This window comes from Bos indicus x Bos taurus, chromosome 4, assembly GCF_003369695.1.
Source record: "Bos indicus x Bos taurus breed Angus x Brahman F1 hybrid chromosome 4, Bos_hybrid_MaternalHap_v2.0, whole genome shotgun sequence".
Lineage (NCBI taxonomy): Eukaryota > Metazoa > Chordata > Mammalia > Artiodactyla > Bovidae > Bos > Bos indicus x Bos taurus.
In genome coordinates this window covers 33811299-33828613 of record NC_040079.1, presented here as the reverse complement: position 1 = coordinate 33828613, position 17315 = coordinate 33811299, and the positions used below count along the sequence as shown (strand labels likewise).

General features: G+C 40.1%; 1 protein-coding gene across 2 annotated transcripts in view; it reads right to left on the bottom strand.

Annotated features, from left to right (window-relative positions):
- The window catches only part of FAM3C (family with sequence similarity 3 member C), a 54181-nt gene that overhangs the window by 28575 nt on the left and 8291 nt on the right, over nucleotides 1-17315 (bottom strand). For both annotated transcript variants that reach the window (XM_027539146.1, XM_027539147.1), the window contains exons 2-3: nucleotides 9916-9970; nucleotides 4762-4866 (exon numbers count right to left, since the gene is read on the bottom strand). In XM_027539146.1, the coding sequence (XP_027394947.1) occupies nucleotides 4762-4866; nucleotides 9916-9928 (118 nt within the window). In that variant the 5' untranslated portion in view covers nucleotides 9929-9970. The remainder of the gene's footprint in view (nucleotides 1-4761; nucleotides 4867-9915; nucleotides 9971-17315) is intronic.

The window sequence follows — 17315 nt, the reverse complement described above, 5'->3', positions numbered from 1 at the left end:
TGGCAGAAGTTGAAAGGATTAGATAGCATCACCGACTCAATGGACATGAATTTGAGCAAATTCTTAAACGACAGAATGATCTCTGTTCATTCCCAAGGCAAACCATTCAATATAACAGTAATCCAAGTCTATGCCCCAACCAGCAATGCTGAAGAAGCTGAACAGTTCTATGAAGACCAACAAGACCTTTTAGAACTAACACCCAAAAAAGATGTCCTTTTCATTATAGGGGACTGGAATGCAAAAGTAGGAAGTCAAGAAACACCTGGAGCAACAGGTAAATTTGGCCTTGGAGTACAGAATGAAGCAGGGCAAAGGCTAGTAGAGTTTTTTCAAGAGAACGCACTGGTCATAGCAAACACCCTCTTCCCACAACACAAGAGAAGACTCTACACATGGACATGACCAGATGGTCAACACTGAAATCAGATTGATTATATTCTTTGCAGCCAAAGATGGAGAAGCTCTATACAGTCAGCAAAAACAAGACTGGGAGCTGACTGTGGCTCAGATCATGAACTCCATATTGCCAAATTCAGACTTAAAGAAAGTGGGGAAAACCACTAGACCATTCAGGTATGACCTAAATCAAATCCCTTATGATTAAACAGTGGAAGTGAGAAATAGATTTAAGGGATTAGATCTGATAGACAGAGTGCCTGCTGAACTACGGATGGAGGTTCATGGCATTGTACAGGAGACAGGGATCAACACCATCCCCAGGAAAAAGAAATGCAAAAAAGCAAAATGGCTGTCTGGGGAGGCCTTACAAATAGCTATGAGAAGAGAAGAAGTGCAAAGCAAAGGAGAAAAAGTAAGATATACCCATATGAATGCAGAGTTCCAAAGAATAGCAAGAGGAGATACGAAAGCCTTCCTCAGTGATCAGTGCAAAGAAATAGAGGAAAACAACAGAATGGGAAAGACTAGAGATCTCTTCAAGAAAATTAGAGATACCAAGGGAACATTACAGGCAAAGATGGGCTCAATAAAGAACAGAAATGGTATGGACGTAACAGAAGCAGAAGATATTGATAAGAGGTGGCAAGAATACACAGAAGAACTGTACAAAAAAGATCTTCACAACCCACATAATCACGATGGTGTGATCACTGACCTAGAGCCACACATCCTGGAGTGTGAAGTCAAGTGGGCCTTAGAAAGCATCACTATGAACAAAGCTAGTGGAGGTGATGGATTCCAGTTGAGCTATTTCAAATCCTAAAAGACGATGCTGTGAAAGCGCTGTAGTCAATATGCCAGCAAATTTGGAAAACTCAGCAGTGGCCACAGGACTGGAAAAGGTCAGTTTTCATTCCAATCCCAAAGAAAGGCAATGCCAAAGGATGCTCAAACTACCACACAATTGCACTCAGTAAAGTAATGCTCAAAATTCTCCAAGCCAGGCTTCAACAATACATGAACCAAGAACTTCCAGATGTAAAAGCTGGTTTTAGAAAAGGCAGAGGAACCAGAGATCAAATCGCCAACATCTGCTAGATCATTGAAAAAGCAAAAGAGTTCCAGAAAAACATCTATTTCCACTTTATTGACTATGCAAAAGCCTTTGACTGTGTGGATCACAATAAACTGTGGAAAATTCTGAAAGAGATGGGGATAGCAGACCACCTGACCTGCCTCTTGAGAAACCTGTATGCAGGTCAGGAAGCAACGATTAGAACTGGACATGGAACAACAGACTGGTTCCAAATAGGAAAAGGAGTATGTCAAGGCTGTATATGTCACCCTGCTTATTTTACCTTATAAGCAGAGTACATCATGAGAAACGCTGAGCTGGATGAAGCACAAGCTGGAATCAAGATTGCCGGGAGAAATATCAATAACCTTAGATATGCAGATGACACCACCCTTATGGCAGAAAGTGAAGAAGAACTAAAGAGCCTCTTGATGAAAGTGAAAGAGGAGATTGAAAATGTTGGCTTACAGCTCAACATTCAGAAAACGAAGATCATGGCATCTGGTCCCATCACTTCATGGCAAATAGATGGGGAAACAGTAGGAACAGTGGCTGACTGTATTTTTTTTTGGGCTCCAAAATCACTGCAGATGGTGACTGCAGCCATGAAATTAAAAGATGCTTACTCCTTGGAAAGAAAGTTATGACCAACACAGACAGCATATTAAAAAGCAGAGACATTACTTTGCCAACAAAGGTCCATCTAATCAAGGCTATGGTTTTTCCAGTAGTCATGTATGGATGTGAGAATTGGACTATAAAGAAAGCTGAGTGCCAAAGAATTGATGCTTTTGAACTGTGGTGTTGGAGAAGACTCTTGAGTGTCCCTTGGACTGCAAGGAGATCCAACCAGTCTATCCTAAAGGAGATCAGTTCTGAGTATTCACTGGAAGGTCTGATACTGAAGGTGAAACTCCAATACTTTGGCCACCTGATGCAAAGAACTGACTCACTGGAAAAGACCCTGATGCTGGGAAAGATTGAGGTCGGGAGGAGCAGGAGACGACAGACGATGAGATGGTTGGATGGCATCACCGACTCAATGGACATGAGTTTGGGTAAATTCTGGGAGTTGGTAATGGACAGGGAGGCCTCCTGTGCTGCGGTTCATGGGGTGGCAAAGAGTCGGACACGACTGAGCAACTGAAGTGAACTGAACTAAGAGATAATGGAGGACAGAGCAGCTTTGCAGGCTACAGTCCATGGTGTTGCAAAGAGCTGGACATGACCTCGAGACTGAACAACAAGAAATCAGAATGAACAAAGGCTGAGGGTCTGTGTCTGTAGATCACATTCACATGGACAGAGCAAGTGGGTGAGGGGAAGTACAGGTCAGGAAGGTAAAAGCAGGCTGGGACTGAGTGCTATCCTGGTAGGGAGTTTAGATTTTACTCTGCAGTAGCTGGAAATACTGAAAGTTCAAGAGTTTTGAGAGAATCCCTCTGGCAGTGTTGACACAGGCAGATATCAAAGATGAGAAATAGACACAGGAACATCTCTGAGATGCCCAAATAAACCATCCAAACTAGAGATGATGATCCAAACCAGAGAAACACTGTGACCTCACCCAATCTCTTCTCTCTGAAAACTGCATTTTTTCCCAAAATAATTTTTCATTTGTACCTTTTCTGTCTGTTCAATCTCTTCCCATTGATCTGTAATTCACTGACTTTTTGCCCAAGGACTACAGACAAGCCAAAGCCTCTCCCTTACATCAAAAAGGAAAAAAAATCTTCAACTTCCTTCGGCCTTGAGCTAGGATCCCATAACCATCTTCCTTTACTATAACCTTTCTTAGAAGAACGAGCTACAACACACTGTTTCCACAGCAACACTGAACAAGTCCTAAATGCCTTCCCTGTTTTCGCCCCACCCTTCAATTGAAACCAGCTGTGCTCTCAAAGGAACCAAGCTGGCCCTCTGCAGCAACAGGACACAGCCCAGAAGTCAAGACATGTCTCACCACACTTGCAACAACTATTCTACGCTTGATCCTGGATACCTCATTTTAAGTTGCATGCCAAAAAATAGACGGTTAGGAGGAAAACAACCAGCACATTAAGAAGAATGGTTCAAAGGGAGGATTTCATAAATTGATAAGATAAAACCTTAGACAAAGATGGCCTGGTGGAGAACAACCACAGCTTAACTATGTGAGAGATCCAACAGGTAGAAGTAAGACCAATGGACTAAAATTACTTGGAGTATAAAAGGTAGAATTCAGTGCAATATAAGGAAGCACTTTTAAGTAGTCATTGTAAGAAAAGTCACCTGAAAATGTATAAAAATAAATACGTACAGAAATTAAGGACTATGTGTCAGAACTGTTTAAAGCCCAATACCAGTACATGGTCTCTGGAGAGGAAATCAGCCATCACCTGGGAGCTTGAAATGCAGACTCTCAGGCCCCATCCAGACATTGAATCAGAACCTGCATTTATCAAGATTCCCTAGAGATTCCTCTGACATAAAAAATTTAGAGAAACAGTGGTTTAAGGAGTCTTGAAACTAGATGTGAGAGGGAGTTTATTAGGTCTTGGGGATCCCTTCCAAATACTAACTTATGGAAAGCAAAACTCATAAACTATTCCAGAGATCCATAGGCTGTTTCATCTGATCTCTGCCTACTAGGTCAAAACACTGTTTCTATGTTTCACAGTCTGACCTTTCATTAGTAATTTTTTAATACTTTAAACAGTGCCCAGCCAAAGCTTATTCAAATATTTCAAATGTTAACTTATTTTATCAACTTAAAAGATTTTGTTTAAAACTGAAGTAAGGCAGCTTTTAGTGGGACATTTACAACACAGCATCAAAGAAATTGGTAAAAAGAAAAATTCTGCAGAAAGAAAATGAGGGTAGGAAAAGCAAGATGGATGTCTATGTCTATTTAAAATGTTTTATCATGACTCCTAATCACTTGCTAATTGAGGGTTAGAATCGGCTCCAAGTTTTTAAGCAGCCAATTCAAATAGGGTGTGATATCTTCTAGAATGTGCATTTAAAATGCCATGATTAATATCCCTAGGCACACATAAAATAGGCCCCATTAAATACATTCAAAATGTTGAACACAGGATTCATGCTTTATATCGAATTAATTGTAAGATTTTCTATTGTGTATTTTAGAATATTCTAATGAATTGCACTTACCAATATAATTACATTTTCTTTTCTAGACAGATTAAACAGTAGAGTGACTCAATGTTGATAACTCATAAAAATTTAAAGACAATCTCATCACAAATGAACTTCAAGAAAGGGTGAAAAAAATAAAAACTTACCAAATAGATTTCCTAAACTTGCATCCATTTTTATTTCGAATACTTGAGAAATAACATAGAATGTCAGTAAAAATACTGCCACAGCGACCACCAACTTTGCAGCACCTATATACAGGGCAGAAACAATTGAACATGAACTTATGAGCCCACAGAACTTTGTATTATGCATTACCATGGAAAAGTATAAGTGAATATTAAAACTCCCTAAGACTATTAAATATCTAATAATATTTATTATTGGATTTTAATTTTACTTGAGTTACAACAAAAAGTATACCAATAGTCAATTTGATTGACTTTGCTAATCAAGGAAGTATGAAATTGGCTAGCAACCTAGACACAGGACTGTTTTAAGTCATCTGATTAGTTCTCACATGTAAAAAAAAAAAAAAACATGACGCACTATCAACTTCTGACTGACTACACCAAAGTATCATGACTAATGGAATACCAACACCAAGTTTGTGGGATGACTCACTTCCAGTCGTTTTCAATTATAAAGGGCAGTGCTAGATACAGAAGACACAAAAACACTGACCCTTCTGGAGACACTAAGGCAACGGACGGGATGTCCACTCGGCAAGGAGTTCTCAAGTGAACGGTAATGAGTTTACTGTCCTCTGGAACCCACATATCTCGTGGAGCACACAAGTACTCCTGGTTTGGGGAACAATAATATCTCCCCACACCAGGAAGTTTAAGACATGCCTTCCCCACTCCTGCAGGACTTAATTCAGCACCTACTTCATTTGCTTCATAAAATGGTTACATGGTAAGCTCTGTGAACACTCTTAGCCTTCCATACCTATCTTTAACTATTTCTGAGTGCCTTACAAATAGCACTGCTACTAACTAATTAACTGCTTAATATGAATCAGCACTTGTCTTTCTCCTCCAGAGCTAAGCAAATCTTGGAAAGTGAAAGTATGAGAAAGAAACAGAAACGAAAATGACCGGAAAGGAACAACATCTTCTTCCTCTTAGAATTTCAGAGACATCTCATTAGTTTATTCAGAAACAATACTAATATTTTTCTGTATAATCTCCATTCCCCTCTCAGGTTACTAAAAATTTCATTTACACTGATGTGAAGGATCAACAGTCATCTCACTATCCTTGAGGAAACAAAGTCCCCAAGTGAGGCAAGTGTCCAAGATTACAGCTCTCTTAGCATCAGCACAAGAATAGGAGCCTGGGGATCCTGACACAGCCCAGTGCTTTGTCACTAATAGCAAAGCACCACATTCTTCAGAGAAACTACCCAAACTCAACTTAATGGGTAAGGAAGAGGAAAAAAGAGCTGTGTTCATCCTAATTTTATAAACCTGAAATGACTGGGAATGCATCCTTACAGGGGAGGGAAGTGAATGAACTGATGGTAATCAGAAGGGCTTATGATGCTCTATCAACATAGAAATGAGATGGCAAGGAGGAAGCCTAACTACTAATCAGTTCCCATCCCTGCCTCCTGCGCTGTACCTTCTCCCGCTCCCAAAACTGCCTCCTGTTTTCAAGACTGACTACAGGTCATCTATGTGAGGAAATACAATTCCACCGGGTTTGAACTCTTCCTCACGGGGTCTAGCAAAGCGCCTTGAACATTCTCTCAACATATGTCATACTCTCAATATATGTTCGCTAAACAGATGAATGATTAACACGTGGCATGTTTCTTCTTGATCTTTTAAGACCAAGGGCTGGAAGATTATATGTCACATGACAGTCTAAACATCTCATTTTCTAAGCATCAGGGGCATGTGCAAATAATCTTTCCCTATTCCTTAAAATAGATATATGAAAACTTGGCTGTTCACAACTGAAATATTAGAACAATTAAAACACCAAGTTCATAATATATGAACACTCTAGACTAAATTCCATTCCAAACTAAACATAAGCCTATGTTAAACAAACTATCTACATCATATTTATAAATACATATATATAATATATATACACACACCATTTACTGAGTGCCTATTACAGAGCTAAATGCTTTATAAGCACAGTATCATTTGCACAGCCTAATGGCAACCCACTCCAGTACTCTTGCCTGGAGAACCCCATGGAGGGAGGAGCCTGGTAGACTACAGTCCATGGGGTCACAAAGAGTTGGACACAACTGAGCAAATTCACTCACTCAAGATACTATTTTCAATTTACAAATAAGGAAACCAAGGTGAAAAATCTAGATCCCTTGCCTACTAAGGTCACATAACTAGTTAGTGACAGAACTTAATTTTAAATCAAGACCTACTCAATTATAAGAAACCATACCTAACAGAAGCAGAAGATATTAAGAAGAGGTGGCAAGAATACACAGAAGAATTGTACAAAAAAGATCTTCATGACCAAGATAATAACGATGGTGTGGTCACTCACCTAAAGCCAGACATCCTGGAATGTGAAGTCAAGTGGGCCTTAGAAAGCATCACTACAAACAAAGCTAGTGGAGGTGATGGAATTCCAGTTGAGCTATTTTAAATCCTGAAAGATGATGCTGTGAAAGTGCTGCACTCAATATGCCAGCAAATTTGGAAAACTAAGCAGTGGCCACAGGACTAGAAATGGTCAATTTTCATTCCAATACCAAAGAAAGGCAATGCCAAAGAATGCTCAAACTACCACACAATTGCACTCATCTGGAGAATCCCAGGGATGGCTGAGCCTGGCGGGCTGCCGTCTATGGGGTCCCACAGAGTCGGACACGACTGAAGCGATTTAGCAGCAGCAGCACACGCTAGTAAAGTAATGCTCAAAATTCTCCAAGCCAGGCTTCAGCAATATGTGAACCGTGAACTTCCAGATGTAAAAGCTGGTTTTAGAAAAGGCAGAGGAACGAGAGATCAAATTGCCAACGTCTGCTGGATCATCGAAAAAGCAAGAGAGTTTCAGAAAAGCATCTATTTCTGCTTTATTGACTATGCCAAAGCCTTTGACTGTGTGGACCACAATAAACTGTGGAACATTCTTCAAGAGATGGGAATACCAGACCACCTGACCTGCCTCTTGAGAAACCTATATGCAGGTCAGGAAGCAACAGTTAGAACTGGACATGGAACAACAGACTGGTTCCAAATAGGAAAAGGAGTACGTCAAGGCTGTATACTGTCACCCTGCTTATTTAACTTATAGGCAGAGTACATCATGAGAAACACTGGGCTGGAAGAAGCACAAGCTGGAATCAAGATTGCCGGGAGAAATACCAATAACCTCAGATATGCAGATGACACCACCCTTATGGCAGAAAGTGAAGAGGAACTAAAAAGCCTCTTGATGAAAGTGAAAGAGGAGAGTGAAAAAGTTGGCTTAAAGCTCAACATTCAGAAAACGAAGATCATGGCATCCGGTCCCATCACTTCATGGGAAATAGATGGGGAAACAGTGGAAACAGTGTCAGAGTTTATTTTGGGGGGCTCCAAAATCACTGCAAGATGGTGACTGCAGCCATGAAATTAAAAGACGCTTACTCCTTGGGAGGAAAGTTATGACCAACCTAGATAGCATATTGAAAAGCAGAGACATTACTTTGCCAGCAAAGGTCTGTCTAGTCAAGGCTAAGGTTTTTCCAGTGGTCATGTATGGATATGGACTGTGAAGAAAGTTGAGCGCCAAAGAATTGATGCTTTTGAACTGTGGTGTTGGAGAAGACTCTTGAGAGTCCCTTGGACTGCAAGGAGATCCAACCAGTCCATTCTGAAGGAGATCAGCCCTGGGTGTTCTTTCGAAGGAATGATGCTAAAGCTGAAACTCCAGTACTTTGGCCACCTCATGCGAAGAGTTGACTCATTGGAAAAGACTCTGATGCTGGGAGGGATTGGGGGCAGGAGGAGAGGGGACAACAGAGGATGGCATCACCGACTGGATGGATGTGAGTTTGAGTGAACTCCGGGAGTTGGTGATGGACAGGGAGGCCTGGCATGCTGTGATTCATGGGGTCGCAAAGAGTCGGACGCGACTGAGCAACTGAACTGAGCTGAACTGATTAAAGGAACTAGGAGAAAACAAAAGCTCTAAGAGACAGAGAAGTTGGAGGTGGAGAAACTAACCGGTAAGAGCATAAGCAAAAGATCCTGAGAGAGGCAGGCAGGCGAATACCAGCAGCACCTCCATGATGATAGTTATGGACCTTCTGTTGCAGAGGGGCTCCTCCAGAGCTGTCACCATCCACCTTGGACTTGGAAGGGCCTACCCACAGTACACCACAGTTCCCATTCCATCCACGAGAATCCCTCTCCCTTTCAGCCATGGATTGCTCTAGTCCAAGAGTGTCCCTGTTTTTCATAAACCTAGAAAAACTTGAAATATTTACTAATGTCTCACTGTAAGAATAACGGCTATAAGGATATTTCAAAGCAACCAGGATCTTTTTTTTTAATTAGAAGAGATTAATTAGTCTAAAAGCAATAAACTAATAAGCCAATCTTCCTATTCTTTCATTAACAGTAGTCCCTTTGAGACCAATACTAGGAAGCATGCCAAACATAAAATCAGCATTCAGTGAATAATTATGCATCAATTAACCTTGGTATTATTTGTCAGAATCAGAGAAATGGACTAGATGACAAAGCTAATTTCATTTAGAATGAATGCAGAATTATATGAGAAAGAGAAACTTGCTTTATTCTGGGCTTAAGTAATGTACTTTTAGACCTATACTCTTAGAGATGTTCCTGTAAGAATATTTTGTTTACTGATGAGATGATAATCAAAAGAAAGACTATCTTGATTTTGAGAAATGACAAGGTCTCTCCTAGGATGGACACACTCTACTTAGTGGAAGTGTCTATGTAAAATGTGAATGTCTTCTATGGCAGTGCCTGTGATGGGGTGCACATACACACATATACATAAAACTAGGCAAACAAGCTTAATGTATAAGGACATAAACATTAAAAAACCTAACTGAAAATATTTAGCATAAATAATTTCAACAAAAGTACCCCACAAAAACTTATACAGAATCCACTAAACGTTCCATTTGTGATTTGCCAACTACCTGAAAAGGTAAAAAGGCTAAATAATGATTTAGTTTGTTATATTCAGTTGCACTCAATATAGAAAATGATTTTTTTTTATAGTGTCATTCAGTCATCACAAAACAAACAGGTTACACAAGAAGTAAAATCATTCCTACTGAATTAAGTATCTTACCTGCTACCCTCATGTTTGGTTTTTCAGTCTCTGGCACTTTTCATTCAATAAGCTCCTAAAATCAAAAGAAAAGGCAAATATCGTTAGGTCTAGAATGAGCCTTCCTCCCTAGATTGAGTTTAATTTGGAGTGAATGTGTGTGCATGCTAAGTCGCTCCAGTCATGTCCAACTCTTTGTTACCTCATGGACTCCATTACCTCCAGGCTCCTCTGTCCATGGGATTCTCCAGGCAAGAATACTGGAGTGGGTTGCCATGCCCTCCTCCAGGGGATCTTCCTGCCCCAGGGACTGAACCTCGGTCTCTTAAGCCTCCTGCATTGGCGCAGGTTCTTTACCATAGCGCCACCTGGGAAGCCCTCGGAGTATATATATTAAACTAAATAGATGTCATGATATTTCTAAGTATTCTACCAGTATTAAAATTTAATGGAAAAACCCCTTAGCACTGGGCCTGTCTCCTTCCACTGGACCATAAAAGTTCCTGAGAGGAGGGTGTATCTAAAATTACTCTGTCCCCCAGCTCTGAAGGATCGCGGGAAAACCTCCCATCAGGCATGTGGACAGAAGATAATGCTTTGTTGTTCTCCGTGATTACCCATCTGTAACAAACTTTTGATATTTAGTTCCAAACCTTCAGTTTTCAGTTGAGATTCAAAGAACTTAAGCTGCTTATCTAGTCAGGGACAAATTACTTGAGAAATGGGGAGAGGATTTATGTCTGTGCGCTCCTGCTCCAGGGCTCACGCCAGTATATGATGCTATTTCATTTTTAGTAGGACACAGTTCAGGTGTCACTATAATAAGCACTTATAGGAAAGGCACCTTATCTTAGTACCAGGGTTCCTCTTCCTCTTCATGTTTTCAATATAAGTTTGTGAAAGAACATATTTAGACATATAGAACTGCCATTTTAAATATCCCCAGCAATTATGATTATCGACAGTGTATGTTATACATCAAATAAAGAAACTATAATTTTCTATTATTCTAATAACAACAAGAAGTAGGTACTGAAAAAAAAATCTGTGTATAGGCTTGTGTGTTTCCCCCCTAAGAAGTAACTCAAGATAGGCAAAATTTTTTTTTTTTTAAATTAGGAAAGCAAGTATATGAGTTTGATAGGAAATTCGTGCTCAAGGTCAGCTGGACACCGTCCACAGTTTACTCAATCTCTTGTACAGGAAAAGAATTCAAAAGAAAATTTTGATTAATAAAGTACACCCATAAAAATATATATATTTCTTTATTTTAGATTGTATTTTAACCTGGATGTTCCAATGTTGCTGTCTGATCATGTAATTCATAGAATGGCTCAAATAAAAACAACAGCAGATCCCCGAAGGACACTGAAAGGAAGTGAGACATCCAGTTTTCTTATTCACCAATTAGGAATTATAGGGGGTGGGGATGGAGAGCATAAAAAAAGAACCAGTGTTTCTTATGTGAATTCACTTCCTTCTGTTCAATCTACCCTGAAGAAAATATCAACATTTATACTAGTACTGAACTGAGTATTATTGATTTCTTTTCCTTTATGAGTTATCTGAACACCTTCTATATAATAGGAAAAGTCAATGTTATATATCTGTTTAAACAACTTGCTTAGCCACAGGCCAGGAAAACATTAAAAGGAAACAGATATTGAAGTAGCCACAAGCCACCACATAAAAGCCGGGGGGGGGGGGGGGGAAACTTGGCTTCTCAAATGAAAACCCCAACTAGTTATAAATCCTCTTTTGACTTCCAGCAAGATAGAACACTATGTTCACAACACACACACATGCCTTTCCTCCCAGCTAATACTGCAAAATATCCTCACTCTTATCTGAATGTGGCCTGGGATAATTTCTCTGGAGTATGATAACCAGTTGAGCAGATACCTGCTGTTCTATTTCTTGGTTTCCATTACCTGCCAAGGAGGTCACACCTGTACCGTTACAATCACTGCCTCATGTACTGCCCCTCATTTGGTCTGCCTAACCAGCCTGCTTCCAAACTTCCCACTAGTAAGACCACAATATAAGCAACTGCAATGGTCTAGCTGAATTCATGTTTTCCATTGAATTTCTCAGAGAATAACATTTAATAAAATCTCTAAAACCTCATCAAATCTCAGCCACAAACACATTTTTAGTTTGCTTAAGAAGCAAATTAATGATGCAAGAGTGTAGATCGGCATAAGGAAAGAATACTGAAAGTATTTGAGAGCAAATCAAGGGGCATCTGTTTACAATGTGCTAATTCCAAACCATTCCTAACTTGTCTTCTTAGAAGGACATTAAAAACAAACAAAACATTTACAGAGAATTGTCCCGGGGAAGGAACATTTAATGGAGTCTGGTATTCACCTCAGGCTGAATCTCCAACAATCAAATGGAGGTACAACAGGTCCAGAGAAAATGAACAACACATCAAAAGGGGGGACAAGGCCTCTGCTAGAAATTCAGAGCTCTTTAATTCAGGGTCAAGAGGTGAGAATTTTATAACTGTTCTTATATATTCATTAAAAAATAGAGAGATAAAAATTAGAGTCATTTACCAAAACAGGAATATGGGTGGAAGGAGAGTGTTTTTAAAGATTAAAATATATATATATAGTACATTTGTGAAGTATATTTTTCTCTCTCCCCGGCCCCGACCCAAAAGTGTAGTCTAGGTCAAAACAAGTTCCCATGTATTAGATCAATGGTTACCCATATCATCGGTTGCTAATGTGTAAAGCGCATAACCATCAGGGCCCACTGCAAGCAGGGCCACTGTGCTTGCTCTGACCAATGAAACACCATTCTGGATAAACACTAATTAAGTAAGTAATCTAGAATGAAGGAGGGAGCCTGAATTAGGACCTCTGATTGACACACTAGATTTCTTCAAATTTCTTGTAATTTAAACATTGCATTTAGCCCAACCATCTACTTTGATTTAATTTATGGAGATTTGCTAAAATTAGGCCTGAATAAACAGATCCTGTCTTAGAATCAGTCAACTGATTCTAAGGGATGATGGATAAAAACACAGGTCAAATGATACTGTCATTCTCTCCTTGAGAAGTGGACTCAAGCTATATCCGGTGAATTAGAAGAGCACCATTCTACAGCAACAAAATAAGCCCTAGGAACGATTATTCACCATGAGTGTAAGACTGTGCCAGTTAGCAAAAACTAGGTAATGAGGCAAACAGCTGAGTAAGTCACGCATTCTTATTTCATGTAATCTTCCCAACAACCCTACAGCATTATAGATGAAGTCAAGAGATTTGTTCAAGGTCATATAAAAGGTAAGTAAGAAGCTGATACTGTAAACAATTCCACCTCCCTTTCACCCCAGCAGCTCTCTGACATGTTCTAAGAAGCTTGTTGACAAAATTCCATGCCAATCAATCTGGCTTTTGCAAATTGCTCTGGGAATCACTAATCCCTGCTGCCAACTAGCCACTCTAGGGCTCTGAAGGTTTGTCAAAATGACTAAGCCTGTGTATTAGAACACTTCGTGCAAGACAGAAAGGCCACAAGAGAATGAAGAATACCAACAAACAACAATCAATTAAACCAGAAGAAAATACAATTATACACCAAAAATATCAGGAAAGCTGACTCATTTGAAAAGACCCTGATGCTGGGAAAGACTGAAGGCAGGAGAAGGGGACGACAGAGGATGAGATGGTTGGATGGCATCACTGACTCAATGGACATGGGTTTGGGTGGACTCTGGGAGGTGGTGATGGACAGGGAGGCCTGGCGTGCTGCGGTTCATGGGGCTGCAAAGAGCTGGACATGACTGAGCAACTGAACTGAATTGAACCACTCCATTCAATCCACGTTTAACTCAGTTATGGCCAAACGGCAGTATAAGGAAACAAAATTTGCAACCCCAAAGGTCTCTTTGGTGTGTTAATTACTTCCAGTTGGAAACAGTCAAGGGAAAAAGATCCTGATCTTCCCGCTTTGCTGCCTTAAGAATTTATAGGGGGTCTATTCAGAAGAAGCTATTACCATAGATAATGATAGTATGAACCAGATGCGTAGATAGTGAGGAACCTAGCAGAATCTGCTTGCTAAAATTCCTCTAGGTATCCCATTGTCACTGCAAGACCCAGGAAACATTTACCAAACATTTGCTCTTCTGTCTCCAAGGGAACTGCCCCCTCCTCCCCTTTGAAGTCCCAAACCACTACCCCTCATATTCCTTCTCTTTTGTCTTTAGCTGAAGATAGTATTTTATGTGAGAATTTCCGCCATTTTGGCAAGTTACTCATTTTTCTCAGATCTCCCCCATGTATACATGTTATTAAACTTCTGACTTTCTGTTAATCTGTTTCATGTTAATTTTAGACCAGCCAAAAGAAACTAAAAGGGTAGAGGAAAATGTTTCCTCCCAGACGGCAATTTTAAATGAATCAACTGAGAATCAATAGACGATTCTAATATTCATGTGAATTAAGGCTTTTCCAGAAGACCAACGGGAAAAGAAGTCAAAGTCTAAAAATTGATTTGAAGTACATTTAGGCCTTGTGATGGCTAATTTATGTGTCTACTCCACTGGGCCACTGGGTGCCCAGACACTGTACTTGGTTAAACATTCTGGATGTGTCTGTGAGAATCTTACTGGATGAGATTAACATTAGAGTAAAGCAATTTGCCTTCCCCAAGTGAGTGAGCCTTGTTCAATCAGTTGGGAGGCCTGAAGAGAACAAAAAGGGCTGAGTAGAGCAGCATTCACTCTCTGCCTATAGTCTTCAAGCTGGGATATCGATCTTCAGTTTCAGCTCAGTCACTCAGCTGTGTCCGACTCTTTGCAACCCCATGGACCACAGCACGCCAGGCTTCCCTGTCCATCATCAACTCCAGGAGCTTGCCCAAACTCATGTCCATCAAGTCAGTGATGCCATCCAACCATCTCATCCTCTGTCGTCCCTTTCTCCTCCTGCTTTCAATCTTTTCCAGCATCAGGGTCTTTTCCAATGAGTCAGTTCTTTGCAGCAGGTGGCCAAAGTATTGGAGTTTCAGCTTCAGCATCAGTCCTTTCAATGAATATTCAGGTCTTCACCTGCCTCCAGATTTGAAACTTATACCACTTAATTCTCCCAGCTCTCAGGCCTGTGGCCTCAGACTGGAACCATATCACTGGCTCTCCTGCCTGCTGACTACAGATCCTGCAACTTCTCAGCCTTCACAACTGCACAAGCCGATTCCTTCTGACAGCTACTTATCTTAGGTAGGCAGATACGTGTGCTTCCCAGGTGGTGCAGAGGTAAAGAATACACCTGCAAGTACAGGAGACTCGGGTTTAGTTCCTGGGTCGGAAAGATCCCCTGGAGGAGGACATGGCAACCCAGTCCAGTATTCTTGCCTGGAGAATCCCATGGAAAGAGGAGTTGGGTGGGTTACACTCCACAGGGTCTCAAAGAGTCAGACATGACTGAGCAATTGAGTACATACACACAAGGTAGATATTAATAGACAGGGAGATAGACAGACAGACAGATGGTCTCCTATTGATTCTGTTTCTCTGGAGAACCCAGATCCCCTCAAGACCAGAATGTAATAGACGAAATTTTCAGTCCCAGAGCAGTAAAGGAGAAAAATGACACAATGCTGAAACCTAAAGAATGCTACAGCTAAAAGTCACAAGGGGAAATTATTCTAATATTATGTTTACAAATACAAGTATGGTATTTAAAGAAAATTATTTGCAAAAAATACCTGCATTTATGTAAATAAAACAGAGCAAGTGTTGGCAACTTTCTGTAAAAGGGCCAGAGGGTAAATGCTTTAGTTCTGTGGACCACAGTGTCGAAGTGAAAGTGTTAGCCCCTCAGTCAGGTCCGACTCTTTGCAACCCCATGGAATGTTGCCCGCCAGGCTCCTCCATCCTTGGGATTCTCCAGGCAAGAATACAGAGTGGGTTGCCATTCCCTTCTCCAGGGGATCTTCTGGACCCAGGGATTGAACCCCAGGTCTCCCACATTGCAGGCAGATTCTTTACCAGCTGAGCCGCCAGCAGACCACAGAGTCTCTGTCAAACCTACTCTGTTCTGTGGTTATAACTGGAGAACAATTGTTCACAATACTGAAACAAATGGGCCCAGTTGTGTTATAAAGAAAAAATTTTATTTATTAAAATTTTCACATTATAAGCTATTATTCTGCTTTTGCTTTTTTTCTTTTTGATCACTTAAAAATACAAAAGCCAATTTGGCTCATGACCCATTAGACCCATCAGTCATAATTTGCCACCTGAGGTAAAGGAATAAAAAAATGAAATTGAAATTTAAAAAACGTTTAAAATAGAGGAATTAAAAACTTTCCTGACCATGCTCTAATATGCCAACATTTCTTGCTGGACTACCTGCAGTATACAATTCCCATATGGCTTCTATGGGACCTCTGAGCAGTACCAGCAGAGAGGAAGGACTGATCAAACAACCCTGAATTCTCTGTTCCATTCATGTTCACCACACATTTTCACAATCAACTGCTCTCCACATAAGAAGCATCTACTCAATGAGAATCAACATCACAGATTCTCTTCAAAAGAAAGGAAGGCGTCTTTCCTTTCCTACAGATGCAGCTGTCCACCTACAGTAAAGACAGGAATAAATCTATAGACTCTGGAATGTTTTTCAAAGGATCCCAGGAGACATTAAAAAAAAATGGAGAAAAATTAAGCTCATTATATATCCTTTCATTAACTGTAAAAATGATGGTGAGGAGAGCTTAACTGCTTTGGTAAGTGTTTAAAAGTGATTGCTTGTGTGTGTGTGTGTGTGTGTGTGTGTGTGTGTGTGATGGACTTTAAAAGGGCAAAAGGATATGGGTAACTGTGTCTGATCAATTTTTTAAATTTCAAATATTTAGTTTTAAGGAACCTTCGCTTTAATAGAAAGCCATCACCGTATCAGGTGCAGACTGTTCTCAAGTACTCGTATCATCCAGAGGCCATTTGCACACATCTTCACCAAGAGGGGTACATTTTTGAAATAACAAAATGAAGATGGTAAGAAGATTGCATTCACTTGAAAGAATCTTAACATTCAAAATACGTGAGTTGCTATCACTATATTATAAGTATTGTGAATTTAATAGAATTTGCTGTTTTCTGTTAAGCAACAGAAAAAAACCCAGTTACTACCTTGAAAATATTTTAGTTCTCATAGGAGACTCTGATACAAAATCCTAGAGAATGGATGTTTCTAAAATCTACCAGTTTAACACACACATGTGTCAGACACTTAGGTGGAAGTATGACCTGAAAAGATTAAAGGGAAAATTTTAGATGTCTGCGTAACAACTGGAAAAGTATCCTAGGTTTTTAAATGATCAAACTAATCTTACTAGAAGGAAAAAGAAAAGAAAAAGGAGCTAAAAACAAAGCATTTGGGAAGGAAAGGAGGACATCT